We start from the raw sequence: 24,513 nt of genomic DNA, 5'->3' as shown, positions 1-24,513 counted from the left end.
AGTGCTGATAACCTAGATTTGTGACAATGTTTTACAAAATGTTCAGGATAGATCAGAAGGAAATCCAAATCCTCAAAGCATTAACAAGTGACATTTTATTTTCTCATTTTTCAAAATTTTTCTATTTTCTCTTTCAAGTCCTCTCTTAGTAATAAACTTTGTATACAAACACCATAATGAAAAACCTACCTATGCAAAGAGTGCCAGTGATGTCTGTAGTATAGCCCAGATTGCAAAGACAGCGATAAGATCCTCTCTCATTGATGCACTCCCCATTGCGGCAGACGTCATGAATAACCTTGCACTCATCAATATCTGCAATTAAACAAGGGTTAGTTCCCAGTGGAACAAAACTTTCGTACAGCTTCAATAGATTCTTGTGACCTGACACAGAGAAACCCAAACCATACATAAAATAATTATATAAAATAGTGAAATACTGCACACGTTTAAGGAGAAATATTAAGTGTAAAAACACGGAATGGAGTATTAATCTCACTTTCTTATGCAATGAACAAGCTGTAAGTGGAAGGGAACAACTGGAGCTGATCATGTGTCAGCCTCCACAAATCAAACATCATTTTGCCTTCATGTATACAAATAGCTCTTAACGTGTCCCTGCAACACACTCAGATGTGAGAGTGCAAATTCCCATTTGAGAGCATGTCAGTCAACCAGGACATAAAGCAAGTATCTGCCAAGATGGGATGGATGCCTCATCATCCAGGGCCTTTGGCTGTGGACTCTCCTCCCAAAGGACTATACTCAGTCAACATGAAAAATCTCAGAAAATTTCAGCTGATATCCAAAACACTTAGGACCTTACAGTGTTCAAATATGCAAAAAGAGAGTTAATAATTTATCACTTAATTTGGCATTGTCTAAGAGAGCATTTAATGAAAAGTACCTGCTCCACTAGATGTGTATCCTCGGCCATGAGGACAAAGCTTCTTGAAGGCCACGGTGCCTGGGAAGGGACAGACCTCACAGTTCTGCCCCCAGCCTCGGCCACCATCGCAGCAGCATTCAGACTTGGTGACAGCGTTCCTGTTGCTCGATCCGATTTGGCACATACTTTGTAAGACTTCAGTGAAGCAGTAGCCCTCCCTGTTGTCTGGAAGACAAATTGTACATCACAGAGAATCCTAATTGTGACCTCCAGAGGGAAGGGAGGAATTTAGTCAGAAATAAAACAGAAAGGGCATACTTCACCCTGAGACTGTGGAACTGAGAGTGAAAGACTACCAGCAGTAAGAACGAGAGAATGACATCTAAGGGAAACAAAGACAAGAAATTTAGCAAAAGGTGGAAGACTAGAAGATATAATATGCTTATAAAAATATGTGTTTCTGTCTGAACCTAGAGAAAAAGGACTGGCTGAAAATCAGGACCAAAGAAATGTCAGAGCAGTTCCTAGCTAACTGAAACCATGGAACAGTCAGCTTTCACAGCAAGTCAACCCAGCTGGACTGACTGAAGCAGGGGTATGGTGAGCATGAGAAGGACCTCGCAAGAGGACACTTCCTACAAAGGCCCCTTCCCAAAGGCAAGTAAATTCAAGAGTGTTTTCTCACCATACATTTCTAAGATTAATTTCAACCCTAAATGCTGCTGTGCAAATGCCAGCTCATTCAGGTGTTAGCTGGGACTTACCAAGGCACTCATCCTGGGTGTCGCTGACGGTGAATCCCTCGTTGCACTCACACCTGTAACTCCCCACAGTGTTCACACAACGGCCGTTCTCACAGAGCCCAGGTTTGGTCTGACATTCATTCTCATCTGTGTTTTTGAAATTTGATGACAAAAATCAAGTCCATTACTAGATTAATGCAGGTAAGAGATGTCTGGAATTCTTATGCTGTGTTTTGCTTGGTTAAACTTCGATTTTTTCTTCTTATTATATTTTAAAGGTTCTTTTATTCAATCTTCAGAGTAAAGATGGCCTCTGAAGTTGATCTAGCTCACAACTGTTATACATATCTGCAGTACATTCCGCACTGGTTTTCAAAATTTTTCATCATTACAGCTGCACTTCTGAATGCCATCCAAGTTTTAAAAAATATTCAGATCTACTCTCATTCATGCTAACAGAGATAAGCTTACAGCAACCAACCCAAACTCTCACCTTCTGTCCTCAGAGCATTCAGCAGCAGCAGTACAAACTGATTGTAAGGGCACCCACATCCACATTTTCTACTTACTGCCCACAGATGTGTACACCTGAACAGCAAAACCAAGTGTGTACAGCACCAATAGATCCATTACACAGGCAGCTGTGCAACTCTTCCCCTGAGTTTCCTAACACTTTGTTAAATCCAAAATTTTTAGCTCTGCTGAGGAACTGTGTATTTCACAAGCTTCAACACTTCAGTGTCACTTACCTATACAGCCTTCTCCATCTGGTCTGCGCTGATAACCAGGCCCACAGATACACATATAGGTGCCAATTAGGTTTTTGCATTCCATCTGTTTCGAGTCACAGTCGTGAATTCCTTCTTCACACTCATTCTGATCTAAAACATAAGGTTTAGACTTTATTATATAGAGAGATGATCCTGGAAATTCACAATAGTAAATTCTGACTTTGGAATCTAAATTGTAATCAAACCCTACACATGCATTTATTGTTCTAAACCAACCATAAAATATACTAGCCTTGAGCAAATTGATTTCTCCCAAATGCCCATTTTTAGGGCAAGACAAAAGCACATCATCTGATATGACCTCACTTTAGGCAGATGTATAAATTTACTGGCGGGACAGGCCTAGTACAATCAAGTGCATAATGCAAACCATAGAATTTCATCCCAAATTCTTTCTGACTCAGTTACTTCCTGGGATTAAAACTCTGGCCCAGTAGTGCAGTGAGTCAGAGCCCTGCCCCTGCAGGAACTGAAATCATTATCTCATAACTGTGAGGGTCTGGTAGAAGCTTTACCTCTGCACATTCTCCGGTCCTCTCGCAGAACGTACCCCCCGGGGCACTTGCACTCGTAGGATCCAAAAGTGTTCACGCAGCGGAAAGCGCAGAGCAGAGGGTTCTGAATGCACTCATTGACATCTGGATTTGGAGCGACAAAGACCATGGGGGAAGGGAAGCACTTGTGTAAAACTCAGCAGACTTGAGTGCACATGTTTTAGGTACAGGCAATACCACAGATCCCAGTTTACTGAGGGCTGCATTTGAATAGTAGGGGACCCATGGTTCTACTCTTCATGGATTTCTGTAGAGAAGCAGGCACCAGACACACCAGGATGTTTGCACAGCTACCTGAAGTTTCAATAAGTTCAACAGCAAGCAGCCAATGGAAATAATTTCCAGATCCATGTTGCCAAAATACTCGCTCAGTTAAAACTGTATCTTTTCCACATCTAGGTTCTGGTTTTTTGATTGGTTATTTAAATTCTACCTGCACTAATTCAGCTTCTTCATAAACTGAATTCCATAAGACAATATCCTTACTAGAAACATTATTTTGAAGTGCATTTACATATGGTCTGGACTACCTGAGTAAGTACTGCTATGTAGTGATACTCTGCTAACTCCTCCTCTGCAATTTGAGCTTTCACCCATATTCCACAGGGAAGTGAATGAAGCTCTAACTGCATATATAACTAATGCAATCTGATGCAAAAAGAGAAGCATTATTTTGTATGGGCTTGCAAAGCAATAGATTATGGCAGATAATGTAAGAACAGCTGTGTCAGGTCAGAGGGGAGTGTCAGAATGTCCTAGGACATTCTCCTCTCTCTGGCTGTAACAGGAGGAGGTGAATATTAAAAACCTCATACCATGTATGCACAGATCTTTCCCCTGATACAGCCTCTCAGTTTAAGGCCTTCCACAGCCAAAAGCCACAACCAAACTATCAAGCATAATTTCCATTGATGGATTCCCACACAAATTTGTATAATCTCTTTCTGGGTCAATTTATACTTGTGGCCTCACTAATATTCTGCAGCAAAGGATTCCACAACTCAAGTAAGTACCATGCATATAAAAATGTTTGCTTTGGTTTGTCTAACATGTTCCCTCTATTTTTGGTACCTTTACCACTTGTGGCTTTATAAAATCATATATCTCTTCAACCACATTTTCCACACTGAAAAATTCTAATTTATTTTCCGAGTGTCCCTTCTATACCACTGATCTTCCTTATTTCTCTTTCCTTTGTGCATTTTCAAATTTTAATGTTCGAAATGAGACACCAAAGCATGAAAAATATTCAACCTAGAGTTACCATGATAATTGTTGAGTATTGTATTTCTATTTTCTGGTTTGTTCCCTGTTTCTTTCCTAACTCACTCAAGCAGCCAATTTCCTATTTTCATCATCCACAGCGAGTCTCTTCACTCAAGGAGGTAGGCAAAAACCATACACACAGTAAGCAGCACTTCTGGGAACTGTTCTGGAGAGACTGCACCCCAACATGCTCCTCTCTGGGCAGTCCCTCAGTAGACACCACCTGCAAGCCCATCCACCCCAGCTCCAGTCAGAAAAATGCGCTACAGTTCAAGGTAGATACAGGAAGGAACCCATTTTTCTCTTTCACATAAAGACGTATTGCTCCAAGTGTCCATATTTTCTTTTTAAAGCTGTGTTACTCCCCTCAACTGTTTTCAAAATCAGGGAACACAACTACAACAACAGTCCTTAACACATGGGAGTCTCACCTTCACAGGTCATCATTGGCCCAGGCTCAAATCCTTCTACACAAGTGCATTCAAAACCTCCTATCACATTCCTGCAAGTTCCATTTCCACACGGGTTTCCAACAGCACATTCATCAGTATCTGCAAGTAGTTAGATCAAGGCAAGAATACATGGTTATACACAACCAAAATGATATAAAATCTATGTTGTTGATGTACAACCAGAAAAACAGAAAATGCAAGAACTCAAAGTACTGAATTAGAACAACAGACTCCTAGGATAATTTGGGATTGCTAGAGGTTATCTGGGTCAAACACTCAGCCAGAGCAGGACCAACTTGGAGCAGATTGCTCAGGCCCTGCCCTGGCGGGTTTTAAGCACCAGCAGGGATGGAGACTCCACAATATTAGAATAAAACAGCCCCACTGCTCCTCAATGCCATACTTAGTAACTCAGGAAAATCTTTAAAATGGAAGCTGGAACAGCTATACTTACCCACACATTCTGCTCCTTGTAGGATGTAGCCATATGGACATTCACAGCGGAAAGACCCATCTGTGTTGATACACTGCCCAAATTTACAGTTATCAGGATCAAGGCACTCATCCACATCTTAACCAGAAATACAAACAACACAGTAAGTGCAACTGGCTTCATGTGCTTTTAGACTTCTCTCAAAGAACAAGTGTTCTGGCAAGAAATATTCCTGAGATCACAAAAAAAATACTAATATTTAAATTCTGACATATTAGGATTAGGGCACAAAATTTGTTTTGCAGGCCAGCTTTCAGAATGCAGAAAAGAAACTGATTCTAAATGTCATATATAAACCTCTCTGACTGGGCTACAGGGAGAGCAGCAGATATGAAAAGCAGTAGTCATCCAGTGCTCCTTAAATGCAAACTTTTGCCAATAAGGCTGAAGTGCTGTTTGTCTTGGGAGAGAACAGAATGTACTGAAGGAATCTGGGAAACTGTGGTTTGCACTTCTGGAGGATTAAAACCATTTACTGTAAGCAGGCTACACATATTGTATAAGAAACGACAAGTATGCTACGTGACATTAGATCCATTCTCTAGATCCTACGTAAGTTTCCTAACTCTAAAAGAAGTTTTAATTTCTATTTGAGATATTCAAGTTTGAATGTGAAATCAGTATGAAAAAATGGGGGGAAAAAAAAGAGGTATTGAATTTTCCACTATTCATGGCTTTTGGAAATTGTTGCAGAGGTGTTATTCTCAGCTGAAAGGCTTATGGGTGGAAAAGGGACACTGATGCAAAAATGGCACTGTGCAGTTCAGGCACTTACCCAGCCTTGCATCACCAGGTCCAACAAGGATGCCAATTCCAAATGGACAAATCTGTCTGAATGCCTCTGTAAAAAACCCATAAAAATCAAACCATATGTTAAATTCTACCTAGGCAATCAGCATTACTCACAAGCTACACATAACCACTGCTACCAGTTCATCCTCCTCATGTTCAGGTCCAGAAATAAAGTATGTAAATACATAAATGATTTTTTTATTAATGCAAAAACTGCATGTTTGCTTTACATTTCATCTGACCTCCTGTATGCATATGTGTAAAATCCTGTGGATAATTAGCACTATTTAACTTCCTTAAGAAACAAACTAATGCAGAATTTCTATTTTAGAAGTATCAACAGAAGTGACTGCATTTTTTTCTGTTGTAAAAGAAAAATTTCCTGCATTTTCCAAAGAAGGCATGATTTGGTCCAGACTCAGCTATCTTAAAGCTATTTCTATTTTAAAAGATGAGAAAAAGGGCCTCAGTATCCTTTGAGAGAGTTTGGACTGTGAAAAATACATGTGCTGACACTTCAAGGAAATGCTGCAACATATGCTGTGCTTTTCAACTGGCACATTGTCCACGTCAAAGGAATGAAACATGCACAGGCAATAGGCCTAGGAGGAATATTGCAACTGGCACTTCTAATTCTCTTTTCTAACCTCAGCTTTTGTGAGGATTTTCTGCGAAACATCTACATGACTAATGAATGAAATGAGCTGCAATCATGTATTGCTGAAACCAGTAATGCTGTTAACCGCATTTGTCAGCACGAATTAAAGTCCGTTCAGCAAATTGCACCACGATGCTACAGAGGCCTGTTGAGTTGCTTGATGTCGACTTCCTCAGTCTTAAAAAGGATACTAACAGAGAAAAGTGTTTCTTTAGCAACAATGCAGGGAGGTTTTCCTTCCTCAAGGCCTGAATTTTGTTATTCCCTGCTATTTTTCAAGTCATTCATATTGATAAGATTCCAAATTTACATTTTCTTAATAATGAAATTCAGATTCAGATCTAGTTCAACTGTTTGGAGTTTTATTTTAGTCAGATTTCATGTTTATGGCACCTCTTCCTATACCTATTTATAATTAGAAGAATTCCATTTTGTCTTGCAGGACTTGCCACTCAGAGCCTATCAAGGACCTACTTGCTGCTTTCCACTTTCTGTATGTGATACCTCGATAGCAAAATACCTAGCACCTAATCACTGTAGCAATTCTATATGCAAAGAAGGTATATGTTTGATACCTGACAATCCAAGGGACATGGGTTTTGAGACTGCAATGGCATTTACTTTACAGAGACCACTGACAATTACTAAGGTTAAACACCTTTAGAAAATAATTTTTCAAAATTCCTTCTAATAAGAATCCCAATCTTCCTTCCATTCAGAGAGGCAGTATGGTAAGCTAGTCAGTAACTCACCATCTGCTTCCTCTGGGCAAAGCTCACAGGGATCTCCCCATCCCTGTCCCTTTAAGGCACAGCAACACTCTTGTTTGGAGTGGTTTCGGGACTTTGGCACAGAACATTTTCCATCTTCAAACTTGGTATAGCAGTAGCTTACTCTCAGATCTGCATAGAGAAAAAAACTTGTTATGAGCAGTTAGGGTAACTCTGGCACAGTGTTCCCTTAGAGGTGTTCACTGCAATATTACAGGATGCCCCCCACCAAAACACCCAACTTCCATCTTGTGCTATTAATAGGGACCATCATTGTCTCTGACTGTGGAAGATTTGAATAAGGTAGGAAACTCCCTACCTCAGTAAAGAAAAGCTATGGGATAGTTTCCTACTTCAGTCATGGAAAAGGAAGGGTTTTTCTCTTTAGTTGAGCAGAAATGAAGTACTGTACTGTCCTCTTATCCTCACTCCTCTTTGAAAATACTGAATATTGCCTTATGAATTTATATTCTGTTACTAGTAAGAATCACTCGAGTCAAGAGTTTTTCATCAACTTGCAGTGACAATATTGTGTAGTGCTAAAATAGAGGCAATTTTCAACAGCCCTTTCCTTCCTCATTCTTCCGGAGGTATACACAGAGCAAACTGTCCCAGTGGCACTACATTTTCCTCCCTGAAGCTGGGTAACCAGGATGCTGGACAGAGCTGAGATCACAGACCACAAGCATCCAGCAGGCAGGGAGCTGGCAGCTCTCTCTGCTGGCAGGAGGACAGCGGCAGGGCAGTTCTGGAAGCAGCTGCTCATCCAGTTTTCTGGCTGCAGCATCAATGCTGGACAGTGTCCAGGTTTTAACAAAGTCCTAGGTAATGGGAAGTTATAAACAAAACTTTGTTTGGCCTGAGATACTTGAAAAAAAGAACAGTCCTTAGGGCATGGAGAGAAGCCCTTTTGAAGTTCACACACAAGTGGGCATTTTCCTCTGACATTGTGTGAAACAGTGGCCTGTGTTGAAAAAGTAGAAGATTGGGCTGCATTCTTTTTTATTATTTTGTTTCTTGATTTTTTTTGTGATTGTTTTTCTTCTTACCTGAAGAAAAGAATACCCTCAGACAGAAGAAACTTCATTTATACAGGCTACATAAACACAGCTAAAACATCCATGCTGCTTTCTTGAAGTTGAGTGAAGTAATTGTGCCAAACTGCATGGTGGTTTGGAGACTTGGATGAATGTTTACTGCAGGTTGGATTCATTTTTACCAAAACCACAATTTCATTTAGCCCACTGTGAAGTGAAGAACTTGCTATGGTGTCAACAAGCATCACTGTTCTCTGCCAAGCAAAACTACAGAGGTCCTTATAAAGGTCTTACTCATCAGTGGTTCCCACTGTGCACAGTGTATATGACATTTAAGGCTATATCTATTTAATCATCTCCTAAGCCTTTAAAGTAACTCACTCCCTAATTTGTTCTGCTTGTTCTTTATACACAAAATAAACCTGTGGCTTTTTATTACTAGGCATTCAGCTTTTAGCATCTGATCTGTTAATGCCCAAGTTCAGGCTCTGAACTGTGTGTGCAGCAATCTGGAAGCCAAAAGACACTTCAGATGTCCCTAAGCAGATGAGTGCTTATTGTCCACACAACATTCTTTGCAAATTTTTTCCAACATTTTCCACCCACATGTTTGCAGAGAGGAACAGCATATAACAAGTGTTATGATGAATACTGTAAATGCTAAGGACAGCCTTATAAGTGGAAATGCTGCCTTTAGTCTCCTCCTGTGTTCATGCTTCATCCCCGTGTCATGTTACTGCCTACATAGAATCCAGGTAGCACCAGTACTTCTTTCAGGGGCGCAAGAAAGGATTTCAGGACAACAGAATTTCTTCACTTAACCTGGTGCATTTAACATTATCTTTGCCCCTTTTATTGCAATGTTTTGTTTAATGACAAACAGATGTTAGGGCAAGACAGAACCTGGCCCCAGCTACAGAATTATCATGTTTTCCCTGTGAAAAACACTGTTTGAGTCCAGAGTCTTCTGGCTGTATTAGAAACAGTTCACCAATAAGGCTTTTATGAAACAGCAAACAAATTTTGAAATGCCAGAAAATAGGAATGAACTTACCTTGGCATCGCCTTCCTGTGGAAGACAATACAAAGCCTTCTGGACACAGACATTTGAAACTGCCTGGAGTGTTGCTGCATGTGCCCAGGGCACAAATTTCTGGCTGTTCCACACACTCATCAATGTCTGTAAAAAAAGTAATTAAAGAGATGAGAAATAATAATATTTACACTGGCAGCTGTACTACATAAAGTGCAATTTTACATCATTGCTGATATCTATCATTTTTGACAAACAAAAAAGCCCAACAAAAAAGGACAGAAAGAGGAACCAGTAATCCAAGTGCAAAATCCAGAGTTAGTTTTCAAATCCTCATGCAGTGGGCAAACTTCAATATATCAAATATATATTCAAATATATTCAAAATCAAGGAAATAGCCTGGGGTTATATTTTTCTAGGGTTCAGAGCAAGCAGTTCTGGTTCAAACAAATGTTAGTAAGATTCCTTCTAGGAAGTGAGAGATTTATTAGTGGCTACAGTTCATAACTGTAGACTGCTACCAAAGACTAAACTTTATTCACATTTAAATGCAAAGGAAATAGGTAACAACTGTGAGCAGCTAAGAAAGGGACAGAAAAAGATTGTTCTGTACACACCTTCACATTTGTCATCCTGCAGGATGTATCCAGGGGGACAGATACATCTGAATGAGCCATCCAAGTTCTGACATGTGCCTGGTGAGCATTTTCCAGGGTCCAGTGCACACTCATTGATATCTAGAAAAAAAGAAAGTCAATGTACTTGAGGTAACTGCTAATTTATTGAGATTTATCTAAATAAATCTCTGACTAAGGCTGCTTTAATTTTGATTCCATCAAACTGAAGGTGGAACTTTCCAGGAGCAGGAGGGGATTCATCTTGTTGTCTTCTTGTCATTGTTTTTTTCTGCTAGGTACAATGATGGCAGTGTGACAGTTCTCTCTGACCCTGCTGTTTCACTAAGCTCAAGGTTTGCTGCACTTTTACTCAGCCCTAAAAGAAAGCACTCACCAACACAAGTCCTTCCATCCAGAGCCACCTCATAGCCATCATTGCAGAGACACTGGAAGGAGCCGATGGTGTTCACACACTGACCATTTCTGCAGAGCATTCCATTTCCACTTGCACACTCATCCACATCTAAGAAAAATAACATTGAAAACCGTCAGAAACATCAGCAACAATGGAAATCGGGTAGGTGAGATTTCTGTTTCCACCATATCAACAATTAACTGATAACACAGTCCCATTTCAAAAGCAACCGACGAGAAAATACTATCTTATAAAATTGTCAGGGCAGGAGTAAAAACTGAATGATCCTGTATCTCGTGCCAACACTGAAGCAGCTCTAAAAAAGAGAGCAGTGCCTAATCAAAGAGGCCTTTTGAGAATGAAGGAATAGAGTTTTGTCTCTAATCATGCAGATCATACAAAAGGGAAGACAGTACTTATGGTACTTTTATGAGAAGCAGAAAGTCTCAGGAACACGTGCCTGGTCTCAGCACTCCTTACCTATGCAGTCGTTGTTGTGAGAGAGGATGAAGCCCAGGTTGCAGCGGCAGTTGAAGGAGCCAATGGTGTTCCTGCAGGTTCCATTGCCACAGGCATCTCTCTCACACTCATTAATATCTACAAAGGAACAGAAGAGAAATAATCCACTGCCAACAGAGTGAATAGAGGGGGAAAGGGTTGTCCCATGTCCCAAAAAGAAGCTTTTATATGGGTTTACACACTTGATATTACTATCTACAAAAATAATCAAGGGTCCAACAATCATCTGCTTTACTGTGGCTCCTATATCACCCTTCCCAAAGTAAGTGTTAGGCTGTCTTTAATTGTAAGCATTCTGAAATCTCACTTTGTTTATACAACACACAACCAACAGCTGTGAATGGGTTAAATATAAAATTCCCTTGTTAATGAAGACGACTGCTTCTGTAAAGGGTTCTTTTCTGACAAGAAATCTACCCTTCATTCACTGTATTAACAAGCAGGCCACATACAACTGATGCATTGCAATATTAATCTATTAAATTTCTTGCCTAAAGGAATAAATGGGACAAGATGCTTCAGAATATTCAAAGAATGAAAAATTTTCTTTAAAAATGAAACCATTAGCAGTTCATTAAACAGGATATGTAATTTTAAAGTTCACTCTACTTTAATTAGATGCTTTTCATTCATTATCAGCTTTTTATCATCTCTAATGGCCAGTTTTGCACCTTCATCTAGTGGTAAATGGCTCACAATCTCAGTTATTGTAATGCAACTCGTTATTACAGAGAGGACAGACTTAGTAACTATCTTAATGGAAGCCTAAATTCCTTTTAATTTGATGTACTTGCCTATACACATTGTCCTGTCATCATTGGTTTTGAATCCATTGTGACAAATGCAGTAGAAACTCCCAACAGTGTCAATACACTGCCCATGGCTGCAGATATTGGGAATTTCTTGACATTCATTCCGATCTGAAAACAAAGAGGTGCAGTGAAAGTTAAGGCTTTTAAACTGCAAGTCTGGAAAGATGCATTAGCATAAACCAAGACAGTCTCCAGTGCATGGCCTAACTTAAAATAGTATTTTTAATTTATTAATGACCAAAACATTACTAAGTAAATCCCATAAAGAGGCTATTTGCATGTAAATTATCTTTTCCAATATTTGTAGACCTGAAAAAAATTTAGCATAAAAATTATATTTAGCATACTGAAATTCTTGCTGGAGGGAAAGCATTATCACTGTGGGTTTGAAAAATAGAGTCAATGACATGAGACTGGAAAGGGTCTGAGTCTGAGGGCTCTATATTGACTGCAGCAGATATGAAAGAGGCATATTAATTACAGCCTGCATTCTTCTCATGGAAGCAGTGACTTGCATTTAGCTACATTTGATTGTAGCACAAACTGCATGATCAACTCATGGAAATAACACAGAATGGAAAGGAAGATGAACACCACACTTTTCTCACTAAGCTTACAGAAAGATAAAAGACACTGCAGATTTATTAACTTGTCATGCAGAGATAAAATGGGTACACATGCATGTGTTGTAGCATCCATGAAATGTGGTGATCCTATAAACTGGACAGGGCTTAAACAGCAAGAAGAGTTATTGCTATATGGAGTCAGAGAGTATTTTGTATAATTCTGCATAGAAGGGGCACAGCTCCCCTGCCAGCATGTGATTGCTGCTTTACAAGAGCAGGGCATCTCTTATACTTGTTCAACAGCTGACTGCTTCCTGCTACTCTAATTACAAATGCTTTTAGGCAGAACCCAGGATTCGACCAATAATAAATGAAACAAAATATTAACAAACAAGATGTTTGCTCTCTGGCATAGCTTCTTCCATGACAAATCAGAAACATGAATCAAATGAGGTGTTTCTGTTGACCTCATCACCACCAAGAGCTGGTTTGATACAATATGCTTCCTTCCTTTCTATGCTGCAGCTCCAGAATATGAGAACTGAGGTGCTGCCATAAGCTTGTATTAAAATTGATTAGGCTCTCTAGTGTTCAGTAATTTTCTTTCATACGCAATCTAAGCCAAGCAGATGCAGTTTCTCAGCAAACCATCCCCAGGTCATTGCTAAAGTAAGAGTCAAGTTGCTCCTAATTGTAAGAACTTCATGTACAAAATCTCGTTTTCCTGCCTCTCTTCTGCACTGTACTTGGCACACAGACAATCAGCACACCAACAATCCTGAGAGCCCCATTCCCAGGACCTCTATGCATCACAAGGGGCCATGAATAACTCTGGATGGGTGTGCACTGAGGACCAAGCTCTCCCAATGTTGTTAATGATAGCACTGCTAATTGCAGTCTGAAGGAAGCAGAAGGAAAGCCAATGCTGTCCTAAGAACTCCTAATCTCCACAGCTCAGGGAAGCAGAGACAAAAGAAAAAACTATGACTCTCTGTTGCTTTGTGGGCAAATGAATAGTGATGCCCAAAACAATTTGTAAGAAAAATTATTTATTTTACCACAGTAGATAGCACCAGAAGGATGCTATTTTGAAGGTAAGATAAATGCTGTACTCATAGTACCAGTGGCTGTGATATATCAGTTTTGACATAAACTACCAGGGTGTGATCATCTTCCATGCAGTAGCATGATTGATCCAATACTGCAAGGTGCTGACAACTCTCTGCTCCCAGCAGAGTGGTTGGGAATTTCCTTCCTTTACTGGATCACGTACTTTATCAACCACTCTTATTTTGACTCTAATTGTGTAACTTTATTTTCATCAAACATAAAATAAGAACAAAATACAGGGAAGTATTACTGCTTGTGCCAATTCATCTTTGGAATTGTAACCCATATCAGAACCTTCCCCTGCTTTTCCTGTACTCCTGTAATGAACTCTTAACAACAACAATTACATTAGGAACATATTGAATATTTACATGTGCCACCGCATAGCTTAACAAAGCAAAGTTTTAGTTCTCATAGTAGTTCTCTGATTTCCCCTACACCCTTTTCCCTCAAGGGTCACATAAAACAATGAAAAACTGCACTGCAGGGAAAAGTGCACTTCCTAAAACTCAAATACTCAGAAACAAAAACCCAAGGAAAATGTTACCAGCTTCCGTTGTAATTCTTATTTTGTTCAGAAATGTATATAGTATATAATATTTACAGCAGCTTGGCCCACTGCAGTCTTTAAAATCTCAGCAATTCTTCCAGTGAGCAAGATAACATGAATGCCTCTCTGGACTAAGATATTATAAGAAAAAAGCAAATAGATTAGAAAATCTGCAGTCCCACTCAGTGAGTATTTAAAAATAATGTTATGAGACCTGTTTAAATCTGTATCAAAATTAGAAAGTTCAACGCTAAGCTTTTCAAATCAGTTATTGCATACAGGCAAGCAGATAAGTCAGCCTTATCAGCAGAGACTCCAACAGGCAGTGAATTCTTTTTAAATATACAAATGGAAAACAAATTGCTAAAACACTTATAGAAAATCAGAATTAAAATCAGAATACAGAAAGGTAGTGAATCAATTGGTCTTCCCTCCCTAGACATGACAAGAGCTTAAGAAAAATGCTTGCAGTTGGTGGGATAAAGCAAAAGACAAGCACCTACTTAGGTTTTTAACCCCCCTTATACATCTGTGGGATGGCCCTGGAATTACCTTAATGTTTATGGGGTGCCCTAAAAGACTGAAACACCAACTTCCTGAAGAGGAGAGATACTTTCTTCAGACTTTAAAATCCCCTGGTTTGCACAGCCCTCCCCAGGCACTCACCCATGCAGCGCCCCGTGGATGTGAACCTGTACCCAGGTTTGCAGTCACAGCGGTAGCTCCCAGCTGTGTTCACACACTCTGCATTTTGCTGGCAAACTGGTCCATTTTGGCATTCATCAATATCTGTCAAGACAAAAGAGGAATTTGATTTTTGTATTAAGCTGGCAGAGGAAAGATGTCAAAACCACATTGTTTTAGAATAAAGATATTAGTAGCTTTCAATGTAAACATCATCACAAAGCTTTAGGCAAAAAAATTTCATAAATTTTCCTTACTTCAGCTGCTGCAAAGAGAGAACTTTATTTCCAATTACAATTAGAAATGTAACTGGGTTTCAGTCAGAAGCAGCATTACAGAAGATGCTTTTACTCAAAGCTCTAAATGCCTTGCCTGCAGCACCCAAGTTGTCAGCAGTCGTAACCCACACCAGAAAATGACAGCAATTCCTATGCTATCTTCAGTTTCTCCATTAAACTGACTAATAAAATGTTAGGGGATATTTAAACTGGGAAAAAAAATCATCTGTTTTTTTTTTTTTAACAAAAATATTTGTTCCATTAGGAAAAAAAAAACCTTGGAATTAAAAAAATTGTGCTCATGATCTGACTCAAGACTACTATTTTTTTCTTGGCTTTGCTGTCAAGTGTGAAAAAAAAGTATTTATTCCCATGACTGCTGACTCATGTGCCTTCAAGACCTCAGATGTCTGATGGCAAATCTGGTATTTTCTATGCAAGAGAATTCAAAATGTCTGAATTAACACAGATTTATTACACTGATAACAGTATTTCCCCCTCATTCAAGATGCCCAGCAAGGCTCTGATTTGGCAGTGTCTGAGTTGCCAGCTGGTGAAACACCATTTCTCTGAATGAGAAGAGCACTGTACCTTCACAGATCAGTAGCTTGTCATTGTAGAAGAAACCCACAGGACACTCGCATCGGAAGCTGCCAACCATGTTTATACAGATCCCATTTTCACACACTCCAGGAATCTCTCTGCATTCATCAATATCTGCAAGAATAATTTTTTTTAATACTTCAGCACTTTATCAAATCTTCTGCTACAGACTACGTCCTATGCATTTACCCTTAAGATAATTATCAAACATATAATGCAAGCATCAGTCTTCCCAACTGAACAGTGAGTGAGTCATTCCAAATTGTGGAAATGTAGATATTTCCTGCTTTCTCAGGTTCTGACTCTTCACTGTACTGAAGGTATATCCTGCTACACAGGGTATCACATGTCCTTCCTCATGTCTCCCACCCACAGCCCTGATGAACCTCATCACCTTTCTGAGTGTCACAGGGGAGTCATTGGGAAGAGCCAAACAGAGAGAGAATGGGACTGTCTGTGGTTTAATACAGGAGAGCATGACTGAATGCAAATCAGAATCAGTTCTGCACTGTTTTAACCTTCTTAATCTGAAAAGACTTTCAGGGTTTTATGTAACAGTTTGAAAGTGCCAATGACAGGTAACATTTGAAGTGCTGCCAACATGCTATTAATTAGATTGATTAAGCCAGGCAGCCAGGGCTTACAAATGCTTTATATACACCCCAGTCAAGTAACTGATTTTGGCAGAAAAAAACCCAGCTGCTATTACAATTGTATGGCTTGCCTTTTGGGTCCTTACACATCGTAATATTCTGACATGAGAGAGTTCAGAGACTCCTCCAAAGCCTCTGCCTTCAGTAAACATTGCCATATGCACTGAGGTACACAGTCATGGAATATGGTGGGAAATTATCAGCCAACAGGAGTTTCCATCAGATAATGTTGTGGTATTGTTTTGTTTTTCAAAATTTTGCTGCTGGATCCAAGCCTTCATTTTCTACATTAGATTCTGTAATTTTGAGTCCTCAAGGGATGAGGAAAATAGAACTATTTCTGTTTCTGAAACAAACACCTGGAGCAACTATACAGAACCTTAATCCAAACAGAGAGTAACACCATTGGATTGTACACAAAGATTAGATAGTGCACAGAGCACTGTCCCTGCAGCGAGGGCTCTACCTTGATCCCATGCCTGCAGGTGTAAGGGACATGGACCCTTGTACATGGCAAATGCTGCAGATGCAGCTTTTACCTGTGCATGTTAGCAAGATCCCAGGGCTCCCTGCTGATGCTGATGAACAGTCCAATTGTCTGCAACAATCTGGACTAATGCTAATAGCTAGAAGGGGAAAGTTTGCTTCCAAGAAATGACCTTGTAAATAATAAATATTGTACATTTGTGTAACTTCTTTAAAAATTACATTCCCAAATTTACTAAAAATGTTTCCACCTAAACTAGCTAAATATTGCATCACAGCAACAGATTACTGCCTATATGCCATCTCCGTTTGTTACAGGGTACATTATCTGCTTCTCATTTGCATTTTAGTGTGAATAAAAACAAAAGGGAGTCCCATTAGGGATTTACTCAATTCCTTGTCCTAGAATTCCTCATTCTCTCCCTCTTTTTGTTTTGCAATTTGTTACTTGCGATTCAAATGTAACACACAATAACATATGTGAGAAACATTCCAGCTGAGCAGAAAAAAGGATTTTTGTGTCAAACCAATACCCAGGGGGACTGATGTGAAATGTCAGACTAAATCTTGCTTTAGTTTGAAGGGAAGACTCCCAGTTCCTCTCAGACCAAATGCTGGCTGGCCTTACTCCCAGACCTCTCATTCCCGGTATCTGTGCCCTGCTCATGCAGGCCTGATTACAGTTTCTTTGGAGCTGTGTGTTGCCTTGATTACAAGCAACAGCTATCACTGCTGCCAGCTAGGAGAAGCCAGGCAGAAAGTTTGCAGGCTTGGACTTAAACTGAGGGTTGAACTCCATTACACTGTTTAATTGTTATTCCTCCCATGAAAATAAAACCCAAAACCTGGGAAAACAAACCTCCTCTCTTCCCTGGGCAGAGGTAGCATGGAATTTAGTTCAAAACATAAATTACAACTCACCAACTGGTAATCCTGTATAAATGTCAATGAAGAAGCCAGGCCTTTGACTTCCACAGAGTGTGGAGAATTCATCTGCAACAGGAAAACAAAGCAGTGATTAAAGCATTTGGAATTAATCAACAGTCAAAAATTCATCATATCCTCTGGCCAGGAAAATTCTTCTGCTCTTACAGCACCTGCAGGGCACACAGAGGTAGCAGCCCCTTTCCCAAACTCACCATGTGAGTTCACTTAGGCTCTCAGTCCAGTTGGGATCACATGCTTGTTTTGCTTCTGCTTATGCCTATCCCTGTGCATTACAGTGTTTGCACACAACTTCAGATCTTAACAACCTGAACTACAAGCTGGAGGTTAATCAAGTGCCAAGAAGTTGCTCTTGAAGCAAACCACCTCAAACCAGAGTGGGATGTGCTGCAGTCTCACCCAGTGTGGAAGAGTCATGTATGCCCATACAATTAGCACAGAAACTCCTACATCTTACATTTAGCTGCTCAACACAGATCATTCTCAGAGGAGACATGGGTATCTCTGTAAGCCCATGGCTGCCACAAAGGCCCTTCAAGGCAAACAGCAGTCAAGGTAGAGCACACCAGACTCCCTGTTTGTTGAAGCTATACCAATAAAATATTGGTAAAATATTGGTCAGTGCCTCAACACTGGATCAACAAGCATTTGCAAAGAGATGGATTAATCAATATAGAGCATGAAGTCTCCGAGACAGTAAAACTGGCACAAGAGAGGCACAACCCAGCAGCATGAACACAAACCACTCCACATATGCCTTCACTGTGACTAGGGCTAATCATCTCCAGGTCAAAGAAGCAACTAATCCCTTTATTTTAGACACACAGGAGCAGAAAAAGACATAACATCCCTAATGATGTTACACTCACTAATACTGATTATGATGTTACCAAGGCTTTCAGATAGCTCTGCAATGCAAAGATGTACCTGTGCTTGGGATAGGACACTGTTCACAAGGCTTGTTCCATGCACGTCCAATGTTGTAAGAACAGCAGCACATTTTCTTGGTCATATTGAAGAGCAGCTCACCATCACAGGTTTGATTGTCAGCATAGTAATTTCTGTAGCACAGACTTCTTCTCATATCTGTGAAAATGAAGAAAACCTCAGGCCAATGCAGTAGGCAACTCTTAGGGAAGATGTCCCTGGCCCAATGCACTAAGACAAAGCTTTAGAGAAACCCCAGCACATACCCATGCAGTTGTTTCCTCCATTGACTTGCATGTAATCAGGAGGACAGATGCAGGTATAGTTCCCAACAGTGTTGTAACATGTGCCAGGTCCACAAATGCCAGGTGTCTCACACTCATTCACATCTAGAAGAGAAGGAACAGGCAGTGAGTGAGAGGCTACAGAAGCTTTCTTGTTGTGCTTCTGAGAACAAAAATGTCTCAGTAACACCTGATGTAGTAAGGTACTGGTGGTGAAGAGCAGAGGGGCTCTGAGGAAGGTCATGGTGGAGTGAAGCCACAGAGAAAGAAGTGGCGGTGCAGATGGCCATGGAAAGCCCAGCAGTGATGCAAAGATGGGGAATCTGATATGTCTGGATAGCTCAGAAATAGCAATTTGGCTTTTCCACCTCATGCACAAAAATAGTATTTGAGGATCTCATCCATTCTGGATTCTTAGATCTGGAAAAGAACCAAAATGGTTCCCTGTGGAGTTTCCACTGAGCATTGCCTGACTCCGGAAAGTGAGAAACTTTCCCAACATAAGATGTTATATTCACTTCCTCAAGAGACTAAGTTTTGTTTAAAAAAATCTAACCAAAACCAAACACAACACCATCCCCAAAACACCTCAGTTCCCAAAAGTTCAAAAATATTTCCGCAGCCTTACAATTTTAGAGTATCTTTGACACACCACTCAACATCTGTTGAGCTACGTAAGCACAATATGGATTAAGCACTTTGGTTCAGCCTCAACTTAGGACCTGAATGCTTTGTATTTCTGCAGTGTTTTGCACATCATAGGCACTACATGAACATTATTAACAATCTGGAAGACTGAAGACAGCCTGGAAAATGGGAAATTTTAGAACTTGATGGGTTGCTTAAGGTTTTATATCCAGTCCACCCTGAGAGTGGCATGTAATGTGACATGTACTACTGACCCTGCTATGGAAAGGAAAATGTTTTGCAATACAACCAATATTTTCAGTTGGCTGTTGGATCAGCAGGAGTGAAAAAAGCAGTGAAAAAATACATGGACACTCCAGCCCACCAGATTCATGGGGGAAGTTTGTTCTTTTATCCACCTGCTTATTCATTGCCCATTACCAAACAACTGTTTTTTATAGCCAGTTAGCCAGTTGTTTTTTTAAACAAAAATTTCCATATATTTCAACTTGCTCAAGAAGGAATTTTCACTCTCTCAGCACAAGACTTAAACTTGTTCAATTTCCCACCCTAAAGCTTTACACTGCTTAGTCTGATTATTCTCCTTTTCAAGGAAAGATTAATTCTGTGCGTATTGATCTGTCACTATTTCCGAAGAATAAAGCAGAATACTGGTTAAGTGAAAGCTACATACCATCACACACTCGAGTCTCTTCATTCAAGTAGTACCCTGATGGACACTGACACTGGAAGCTACCAAAAGTATTAATACATTTTCCTCCTTGACAAAGTCCTGGCAGTTCTTGACATTCATCAATATCTGTCCAAACAAACCCATAAACATTTCATTAATGTTTCCATAAAAAAAGAACTCTCACTATAGAATTTCACCATTTCAGACATGAAAACAAAGGAAATTGCAAACACTACCTTCTAATATAACTGTAATAGGGTTTGGTCGGAATCCTTCCCCTCCAGGGCAAAGAACCTTATATTCAGCTGAAAACAAAACAGATTTATGAGCACAGGATAGTAGAAACATTTTCAGCACAATTGTTTTTGAAAATTGATCTGATTATTACAGACACCTTAAATGGAAAGTTACAAACTAACCAGCTAGAGACATTAGGTTTTACTTTGTAACATCAACTGTTACTCCATTTCAAAAGGTACTTTTTGGTGTAATAGCAAACTTTCTCAGAAGTGATAATAATATTCTGACTAAATAATGTTTCTCAAAGACTAGTAAAGTTTTTGGTTAAGACAAGTGGAAGCCTGTCCCCTGCATGTCCACAATCAATGTACACCAGTATTTGAACTACCTGGCTAAATAAGGAAAAAAACCCAACACACATATTGCTGTGTTTAAGTCAGGAAAAGCAGACTTACTTGTGTTCACCAGTGGGCAGTGCTCACAGGGAACTCCCCAGGCTTTGCCCAGAGAGCAGCAGCAGGAGGCCTTGGAAACACCCACTCCAATCTCATTGCTGCAGAAGGTGCCACCATTATCTCCGCGAGTTTTGATGTCCAGGTAACAGTTGCCAGATCGTGTATCTATTCACAGTGCACAGAATGACAAAAACATCTTAGTAGAGAGCAAAGCAACACATCCTTTCAGGGTGAGGGATACCTACAGATGGCTCCCATTTCTTGCAAGACACCAAAGCCAGTAAGTTGTGTTGCCCAGGGGGCCCAGCATTTCCCACTTAGGTAGGTTGTTGATAGCCCATTCCTCGGCTTTGTTGGACTTCATGCAAAGTAGGAAATTTACTCATCATGACCAAGGCCAGTTCAGCCAGGCTTTTTCTCATTTTCCCTCACATTTTCCCCTAAAATTGTACCTCCTTCCCATTCCAGATATCCACTGGTTTCTCCTCCACAAAAGGTTTACAAGCATGAAAGCATCTACTAAATGTTAGGAATTTCAAACACATTTCAGTTTGAGAAGCATCCCTACACCCGCTTAAACAAACAAAACAAAAAAAAAATATTAGGATTACTAAGCAGTTGGAGCCTATTACAAGAGCATTTCCATTGGTCATGAAGCTGCACTTAGCCAAGTGCACTCAGTGCTCCAAGAGCATGGGTGGCTTCATGCCACAGCTTCATTTGCCTGCCATCTTGGGGCCAGCTGGATGTGGGTTTAAGTTTGTTGAATTTTAAAATTGTCTCCTGCCTGCTGTAAATTGTGGACAGCTTTAACAAGCCCCAAGGGGTTGGTTCTGGCCGCAGGGCACTGCTGGCATGCTGCATTAACTCTGGACATTCTCCTGCTGCCCTGTTATAACTTCTAAGCCAGGACAGTGGGATGGGAATGGAAGAGCCTGATCAAGCCCTTTCCCATGAGCTGGGACTTTATTCCAAAGCAGTTAGGCTTGCAGTCCCTGTGTGGAACTTCACTTACAATACCACAAAGAGTAGTTCCTTACCAACACATCCAACTCGGGTGGGATTCAGCTCGAAGTCAGGAGGGCACTCACAGGTGTAACTACCAGCAGTGTTGATACATGTGCCACTAATGCAGGTTGTAGGATCTGCACATTCATTCACATCTGTAAGAAAAAAACAGCACATGGTAAGGAAATACTCAAGGACACTGCAAACCACTGACATATCAGGTACCATATGCTGACCATCATAAATCCATTAGTTACAAGATACTGATCTCCAGAAAGCTCTAAAAAATAAATGGGCATTTTAGAAGCACAGTAGTCTGAGATGAGTTAATCACCTCATGGGGAAAAAAAAAAGCAAAGGATTTTTCCTTAAAAAAACTCAATCTATGAACAAGATCCACATGAAGTATTAAGAAACTACTTAAAGGAAAAATATAAGACAAGGCCATAGCTTACCATCCAGTATTGTGAAGTACTGTACAAGGCAGAACACACCTCTGCCAGAGGGGTTCTCTCTGATCTGTTTTCCCCCTTCTTAAGGGTTTATCAGAGGTTGACAAAGAACGGTAAAGAGGAGGATAAAAAAGGCATGGAGAATCCTGTGTTATACAGTAGGGAAGTCTGTATTTTTCTATACCCAGTTTGATTTGTATAGCATCTGATAAGAATTTCCTAAGGAGCTGACTATGGCACTAACAGAAGATTAAAAAGCATGTTGTTCAATGTTTTACCTGTGCAGTTACCACCACTTCTGTCCAACTCGTAGCCCACTTCACACTCGCATCGGAAAAGTCCAGGGAGGTTATGACAAGTACCGTAGACACAGATGTTAGGAAGTGAGCACTCATCAATATCTGATTGAGGAACAGGAGGGGAAAAATATGAGGTTTCCATAGGTTCTTGAGACATAGAGAACTGCAAAAATGTTCAGCAGCATGGATCTGGAAGACAACAGCTTCTGCACACCATGTAAGACAAGAAAAAGTAACATGGAAGATTTATGTTGGAGCCCAAGGAACCTAATCCATAACAGGTTTCTTGGGAGAAAGGCTCCTGCCAATATATCTGGAAGCTATGCCAGAAATAATCCTAGTTTATTAGTAAGCTAATCTGACAAGCAGCAATATTAAACACAGCAGAAGATATGCCTTAATACATTGAAGTTTATTATAAATCAGCAGTCATCTGCAGAAAGCTGATTTAAGGGAAAAGCCTGTGCCCAAAGGTGAACTTCATCTTCAGGTTTCTGCATTTGACAGATCCAAAGTTGGGGAACCAGGCACTTTTGTGCCTTTCGTCCAAATTGCTGAGCCTGATTCAGTATTTACTAATGGCACATGAACTGCACAAAGAACAACTAATTTGATACAATAAAATAGTATGTGTTAACAAAGGATCTTAAAATACTGCACTGAGTGTACACATCTGAGATACAAAGACAAGTCTGTTTTAGCAACAGGAGCTAGGCTCTATAAAAGCAATTTAAACTTAGCTAAAAGGTTTGAAAGTAAATTGTTTCATGAAACATTATGAAACCTAGTATTGGTTTAGTTTAAAGAAAAATTCTCTCTCAAATTATTTCCCTTGGTAGATTACTAAAAAATACACAGAGCACTTTTGAAGGGGAAAAATCCTATTTATAGTGATGTACTTATGAACGCCATCAAATACCAGTTGCTACAAGTTATTACTATGTCAGATGACAATGCTGCATCTTCTTCACTGACTTAACTGATTAGTGTTACATCAGATGAGGATTTCAAATGTTCAAATCAAATCTATGACCTTAATCGTGTTGGTAACATGTTTATTATTCGGTTGTTTTGATTCTTTGCATATGCAAAGCTCTTATGAATGAGTTGTAAACTGTTAACTGATAGTTCACTTTCAAAACTGAGCAAATAGTTATGTGAGAATTTTTTTTTGTCATCATATAAACTTTCTGCAAGGCTTTACACTGATTCTGTACCTCACAAAGCCCTCAAAGCATGTTCATTGTATTGGCTACCAAATCACTGTTTTTCAGCTTTGTACACATCAATGCAAAGTAACAACTTTTCCTGTTTAATTGTTATTAATAAAATGAAGAACTGGACTTAAATGATCAAGAAGAAATGGCAGCTACCAGTGCCATTTGGATCACCAACTGGACCCCAAAATAAGATATAATAAGATAGGTTTTGAAAAGCTGTTCTCTCTATACACAGCAGGTAGATGAACACCTAGAGGTCCATAATAAATGTATAAACTGAAAAAAAGCAACTACTATTGAAAATTTTCATCCAGTTCTCAATACAACCACAATAGCAACCAATTGTAAAAAATTGAAACATAAAATACTATTAAGGCAGAATTTGTTGAGTGTTGTTTAAAGCTTACAAAGAATTACCTTCACATGCTTTCCCATCTACGCTTGGCAAAAATCCCATATCACATTCACAGCGATACCCTCCAGGGGCATTGAGGCACTGCCCATTTTCACAGAGATTCAAGTTTTCTGAGCATTCATCAAGGTCTGTAAAAGGAAGGGATATTGCAAATTAGCAGAAGAGATGGTTTTCT

At 39.8% G+C, this 24,513-nt stretch overlaps 1 protein-coding gene across 5 annotated transcripts in view; it reads right to left on the bottom strand.

Annotated features, from left to right (window-relative positions):
* FBN1 (fibrillin 1) overlaps positions 1-24,513 on the bottom strand; it is a 143,512-nt gene that overhangs the window by 9,668 nt on the left and 109,331 nt on the right. For 3 of the 5 annotated variants that reach the window (XM_085070589.1, XM_085070585.1, XM_085070586.1), the window contains 25 exons: positions 24,341-24,466; positions 22,683-22,805; positions 21,985-22,107; positions 20,945-21,109; positions 20,486-20,554; positions 20,250-20,375; positions 18,911-19,033; positions 18,645-18,803; positions 17,694-17,765; positions 15,622-15,747; positions 14,735-14,857; positions 11,825-11,950; positions 10,992-11,108; positions 10,491-10,619; positions 10,097-10,216; positions 9,500-9,625; positions 7,391-7,540; positions 5,964-6,029; positions 5,150-5,266; positions 4,675-4,794; positions 2,939-3,061; positions 2,382-2,513; positions 1,654-1,779; positions 908-1,114; positions 190-315 (listed from right to left, as the gene is read on the bottom strand). In XM_085070589.1, the coding sequence (XP_084926715.1) occupies positions 190-315; positions 908-1,114; positions 1,654-1,779; positions 2,382-2,513; positions 2,939-3,061; positions 4,675-4,794; positions 5,150-5,266; positions 5,964-6,029; positions 7,391-7,540; positions 9,500-9,625; positions 10,097-10,216; positions 10,491-10,619; positions 10,992-11,108; positions 11,825-11,950; positions 14,735-14,857; positions 15,622-15,747; positions 17,694-17,765; positions 18,645-18,803; positions 18,911-19,033; positions 20,250-20,375; positions 20,486-20,554; positions 20,945-21,109; positions 21,985-22,107; positions 22,683-22,805; positions 24,341-24,466 (3,120 nt within the window). Of the gene's footprint in view, positions 1-189; positions 316-907; positions 1,115-1,207; positions 1,272-1,653; positions 1,780-2,381; positions 2,514-2,938; positions 3,062-4,674; positions 4,795-5,149; positions 5,267-5,963; positions 6,030-7,390; positions 7,541-9,499; positions 9,626-10,096; positions 10,217-10,490; positions 10,620-10,991; positions 11,109-11,824; positions 11,951-14,734; positions 14,858-15,621; positions 15,748-17,693; positions 17,766-18,644; positions 18,804-18,910; positions 19,034-20,249; positions 20,376-20,485; positions 20,555-20,944; positions 21,110-21,984; positions 22,108-22,682; positions 22,806-24,340; positions 24,467-24,513 lie in introns of those variants that run through there. The other 2 variants (XR_014854299.1, XM_085070587.1) reach the window with 2 other exon arrangements.

The sequence above is a fragment of the Lichenostomus cassidix genome, chromosome 10, assembly GCF_008360975.1.
Source record: "Lichenostomus cassidix isolate B80296 chromosome 10, HeHo_3.0, whole genome shotgun sequence".
NCBI classification, from domain to species: Eukaryota; Metazoa; Chordata; class Aves; order Passeriformes; family Meliphagidae; genus Lichenostomus; species Lichenostomus cassidix.
The sequence above is the reverse complement of the archived record's forward strand: the minus strand, read 5'-3'. Positions and strand labels throughout refer to the sequence as shown.